The following is a 4,649-nucleotide window of genomic DNA, read 5'->3' as shown; positions in this document are numbered from 1 at the left end:
GAACTGGAACTTACGACTTTCGTCTTCTGCAAAAGGTGCTGTTATTATGTTTGTGGTCATACCCATCATGCGAAAGCTTGGATTCAATGTATCGAATAACAGGCTACAGATAGAGATACATATATATTTTATTATCATTGTTAGAGACATAGAAATTGTTTTTGCTCACAAACCAATTAAATCGAAGCAAAAAGAAAGATAAGTGGTGAAAGTAGGTCGCCCTGAAAGATTTTTTATAGTTATTTATATAATAATATTATAGTGCCTATTCCTTCAGGTTACAAACGATTTGTTTTCCCTGGTCATTGAGTCCACATGCTTAAGTGTTGCTGTCATATTGGCGCAGTAGCAGGCAACCCACCAGGTATCCATTTATACTCTTGGATGGAGAAAAGCAATAGAGATAAAGTGCCTTGCTAAAGGGCAAAGCGAAATGCAAAGTTTCAATGGATTGAAACTCCGACCTCGAGGTTGGGAAACCAAACCGTTCCCACAGCGTCAAACAGCTTCATGTTTCGGGGCCATGTGGGGCTTTCTCTTAAATATCTAAATATCTCTTAAACAACAATATTTATTTCACTCAAAAAGCCACACAGAGAACAAGTTCCTGTACAAAGTGCCTATCAGAATAACATTAGTCGATAATAATAATTCATACAATATCATAAATAACCAATTACAAATCTATATTAATTAAGCAAGTGACGGGAAAGGAAAATCTTCCTGTTTTCACCTTTACAACTGGTACATTTTTTGTATACCTAAAACAGATAATATTTACAAATGTTAATGTAAAAACACTAAATTCTATGTCAAATGTATTTTATTGTTTGGTGATTGAACTAAAAGTTTAATATATGAACGATTTTAGAGTAAAATGTGCTTATTGGCTTCATTACAAGTTCAGTAACTTTCTTTCCATTGAAAATATCACACACATAATTAAAGAAATAAGCAATTTTAATGTGTTATCTATTATAATATAAATAATGATTTATTTTTTATTTACCGCCTCGAAACAATAAAACCATACTTTTAGATGCAACATTAATAATTGTCAACTTCCAATTTTCGTAAAACGTAAAGGGTATTTAAGGAATAGTAGTGTTTCTAGAGTGTCTAAGTTTAGCCGAGTTTGGCTGCTAGGTCCACAAAGGTTGCTAAAGGAGCTCCGTATGTGCTGTAGTGTGGCAGTGAGTAGTATTGTGTTATATTGTACTGTTAAATCCATGTGCAAGGTTTTAAATCTTAAATTAAAATGTAGCACATGTAGTAGGCTTATTTCATGCTAATAACGTTCCAAGAAAAATCGTGGCTTTTGAGAAATTTATTATGATTTCTAAACCAGTCATGTTATTATAAAATATATTAAATATTATTACAGTGCCTATTTTTTCAATAATATTTTGAGTTCGTTAACTTTAAAGCCACACAAGTTTGGGCATAATTATGGGTCGGAGGGCCAAGGTGAATTTATGATTTAACACTGAGGGCCGCACCCGAACTTTCACACTTTCAGAAAAAAAAAAAGAAACCTTCATGCACTGTAGCTATTATACTACTTTATACTTTATATGTAAATGTGTACATATAAGCAGTGTCGGGCCGTATAAGCCAGGGGTTTTCTAGTTAAATGTGTCAGGTGGGCCGCATATTATGGGGTTGTCAGGGGCTGCAAATATATTGCAATCGGACCACATGTGACCCGCGGGGGCCGTAGCCTACTTTGCCCGCCATGTGGGGTCTTTTAAATGTAATACAATTAGTCTTTATAAAATGTGTAATATTTACCGTTGTAGGGAGACTCTTTTACTTCAATGACTTTATTGTTATGGTGACTGATAACTCTTGACTGTAATGTAAAGACATACGGTGTTTAAAGTCGAGTCAGTAATATTTTTTTTTTAATGAAATAAACTAAATGCTGAATCTTGGTTATATGTGAGTATCGTTTTAGCCTACATTTTTTTTAAGTACCAACTGACATAATAAATCAAATAAGAAATCATTCCGAACGTATAATACATTTATGTACTATGTTAAATGAGCTCACAAACAGCAAATACATTCCATATGCAAAAGAAATCATAGGCCTAATTATTTTTGACATCTTGTTGAATAAAGGAAACCGTCGCTCGGGTAGATGTTTTTGACATCGATGCGACACCTGTTGATTCAACCTCCGCTATATTTCTGTCATGCTTTCTGTTTGATTTTTCGAAGTATTCTTTGTAGAATTTTCTTACTGCCAACTTGAAATCATTGAATTTGAAAGCATAAATAATGGGATTAATCATAAAATTAACGGCATCAAGGATAACAGTAATCTCGTGAGCAACTGAGGAATTGAAGTCGAAACACTGGCAGATTGTATACGACAGATACAACACGTAATTTGGGGTCCAACACAGAAAAAAAGCTATGGCGACGAATAGTAAAGTGTACGTAAGACTACGCTGGGCCATCTTTAGGTTATTGCCACCATGGCCCGATGTAACAGTACCACTACGTCTCGCTCTGTAGTAAAGCCCTTTAAGTATGTATGTATAGCAGACGACTAAAATCAGGGATGGTATCATCCAAGCAAGGAAAAAAATTATCAGACCCGATGCTAGTTGTGACGCGTCGCTGCGATACTCAAAATAGCACTTCCCCTGGTTGTTTGTGTTGCCAATAACTGCGAGATGGCATGCAATTGCTATACCGATGATGTATGGGATCACCAAGTAACGTTTGTTACTTTTCTCTTGGGTTTTTTCTTTATACGTCACTGGATGAACTACAGCAATATAGCGTTCTATGGTCAAGATGACGAGATTGTATGTTGACGCAAATGCAAATAACCAGAAACTGGAGCGCGTTTTACAGAATATGTTACCTCGAGGTCCATCTGGTGCCGCATTGGTATAGTAAACTAGAAACAAACAGCTTGCAATGCTGTCAATTATCGACTGATGTAGAAGAAGTAAGTGAGTGAAGGATTTCTTGTGGACACTGGCCCATAAAAACATCATTACTACAAAGACGTTGGCGAAGATACCAGTTAGACCGACGATGAAGCGTACTGTTAGGCCTACTATAACTACATGTTGTGTGTAGTTATCGGCTGGTACGGTTGTCATAAGTCTACAAAATTAATAATACTGGTAATAATAATAATAATAGTAATAATAATAATAATAATAATAATAATAATTTTAACGGTAAATATAAATTCACATTCTTCCTGGATTATATTGTTTTATTTGACCACAAACTAAACTGAATACCAATTGTTGAAATGTCTGTAGTCGATCACTTAATGAAAGATAATAAAACTGAGTCAACTAAAAGTCGGTCTAGCGTTCAGTGTCAAAATGACGTTATTATATTATTTTATTATATTTATTTATGCTACTTACGAACTCAATTCTGTCGTGTGGTTCTCCATTGCGGCTCGTGTAGTATTTGCCATTTACCGTTTAGAAGTGAAGTGATATTACTTTGTATCCTTCACCCAAAGCCGTTTTGATGGCGTCACATCATTCCAATTGTTCAGTTGGATGGCGTTATGAAGTTATCCATTGACTAGTCTTCATCAAGAGATGGAGAGAAACTCCTATTAGCCTTGCTTTATATGTACATTATTTTATAAATAATTATAGTTCTATAAGATCACATATAAATGATCTTAAACTACAACCCTTCAATAGCGATGAACATGATGGAGTAGGCCCTTTTTCTAACAGAGCAATATGATTCCGTTATAATGTTTTTGATAATTGGTCTACTTAGAACATTAACAGTTTTGAAAATAAATTGGTTACATTCGTGTGTTTTTGTCAACAAAGTGATACATTAGGAGTTCAGTCCTACCTGCGTTACGGCTGAGATGTCGTTACACGCAATTGATAGCTTTGATCTAAAATTAAAGTTCATGAAGAAGTACCTGCCTTGGTTACGGTGGATTTGGCCACACGCAATTGAATTTTCAGCCCAGAATATAACAGCTGATTTTAGTTTCAGAACTCATTTACAACCAATCGTAAAGGAGCTTCTTCTTGAACTTTGATAACTATTGTTAGATTAGCTTTTAATTGAACGGGAGAACTACAATTATGCACGGTTCCATAATTATTGACGTAGATTCTTAAATCCTTTGATAACCTAATCATAATAAAACGTCTGCTAGTCCGTAAACCGAGTTGTACCCGTATCTATATGTGTCTTATTTGAGGTTGAACCTTTTAAATTCTTTTTTTTTATTTTGTTAATCTAATTTTTGAAAGGTTTTCCTATTTTACAACGGAGGTATATCTTTAAATAATTTCTCTATTATTTCAATGTTTAAAACTATTTATTAAAATATACTCAATATGATTGAATGAAATGACACAATTTTTAAAATTAATGATAAAATTGAAGAATGAACATCTTTTGAGTTAGCATATTAACTCACCGATAGCCTAAATATTAGCACTCTAAATCTCTAAATAACCTTTAAATGCCGATGTGTTAAATAATGCATTTAATTATGTGGAGAGAGACATGGATAAAAAATAATTGGATATTACTCCCAGGTAGATATTTTGCAATAATGTCACAGGTGCCAGCAACTTTTACCTGTACGTGACCTTAAACAGTGACATTAAAGGCCACGCCCAACTACA

The 4,649-nt window shown here is 34.2% G+C and overlaps 1 protein-coding gene across 2 annotated transcripts; it reads right to left on the bottom strand.

Moving 5' to 3' along the window:
- Nucleotides 1–1,555: 1,555 nt before the first annotated feature.
- Nucleotides 1,556–4,010, bottom strand: LOC117103409 (delta-type opioid receptor-like). Of its 2 annotated transcripts, XM_033243947.1 has the most exons (3): nt 3,856–4,010; nt 3,402–3,572; nt 1,556–3,126 (listed from the first exon to the last, which is right to left on the bottom strand). In XM_033243947.1, the coding sequence occupies exons 2-3, from the start codon at nt 3,452–3,454 to the stop codon at nt 2,094–2,096; spliced, it is 1,086 nt and encodes a 361-aa protein (XP_033099838.1). In that variant the 5' UTR covers nt 3,455–3,572; nt 3,856–4,010; the 3' UTR covers nt 1,556–2,093. The 2 variants fall into 2 exon arrangements, with proteins under 2 accessions (XP_033099838.1, XP_033099839.1); XM_033243948.1 differs by lacking the exon at nt 3,856–4,010 and having other exon boundaries at nt 3,402–3,703.
- Between the last annotated feature and the right edge of the window lie 639 nt (nt 4,011–4,649).

Source organism: Anneissia japonica, unplaced genomic scaffold, assembly GCF_011630105.1.
Source record: "Anneissia japonica isolate Jap-2015-1 unplaced genomic scaffold, ASM1163010v1 scaffold41065_len8970_cov175, whole genome shotgun sequence".
Classification (NCBI taxonomy): domain Eukaryota; kingdom Metazoa; phylum Echinodermata; class Crinoidea; order Comatulida; family Comatulidae; genus Anneissia; species Anneissia japonica.
Note: the sequence above shows the minus strand (reverse complement) of the source record. Positions and strands in the feature narration are given on the sequence as shown.

Coding starts and splice junctions, on each gene's coding strand:
- LOC117103409 (XM_033243947.1), bottom strand. CDS start 3,454: ATGGCAAATACTACACGAGCCGCAATGGAGAACCACACGACAGAATTG. Junction 3,127..3,401: donor CACACGACAGAATTGAGTTC/GTAAGTAGCATA, acceptor TTAATTTTGTAG/ACTTATGACAACCGTACCAG.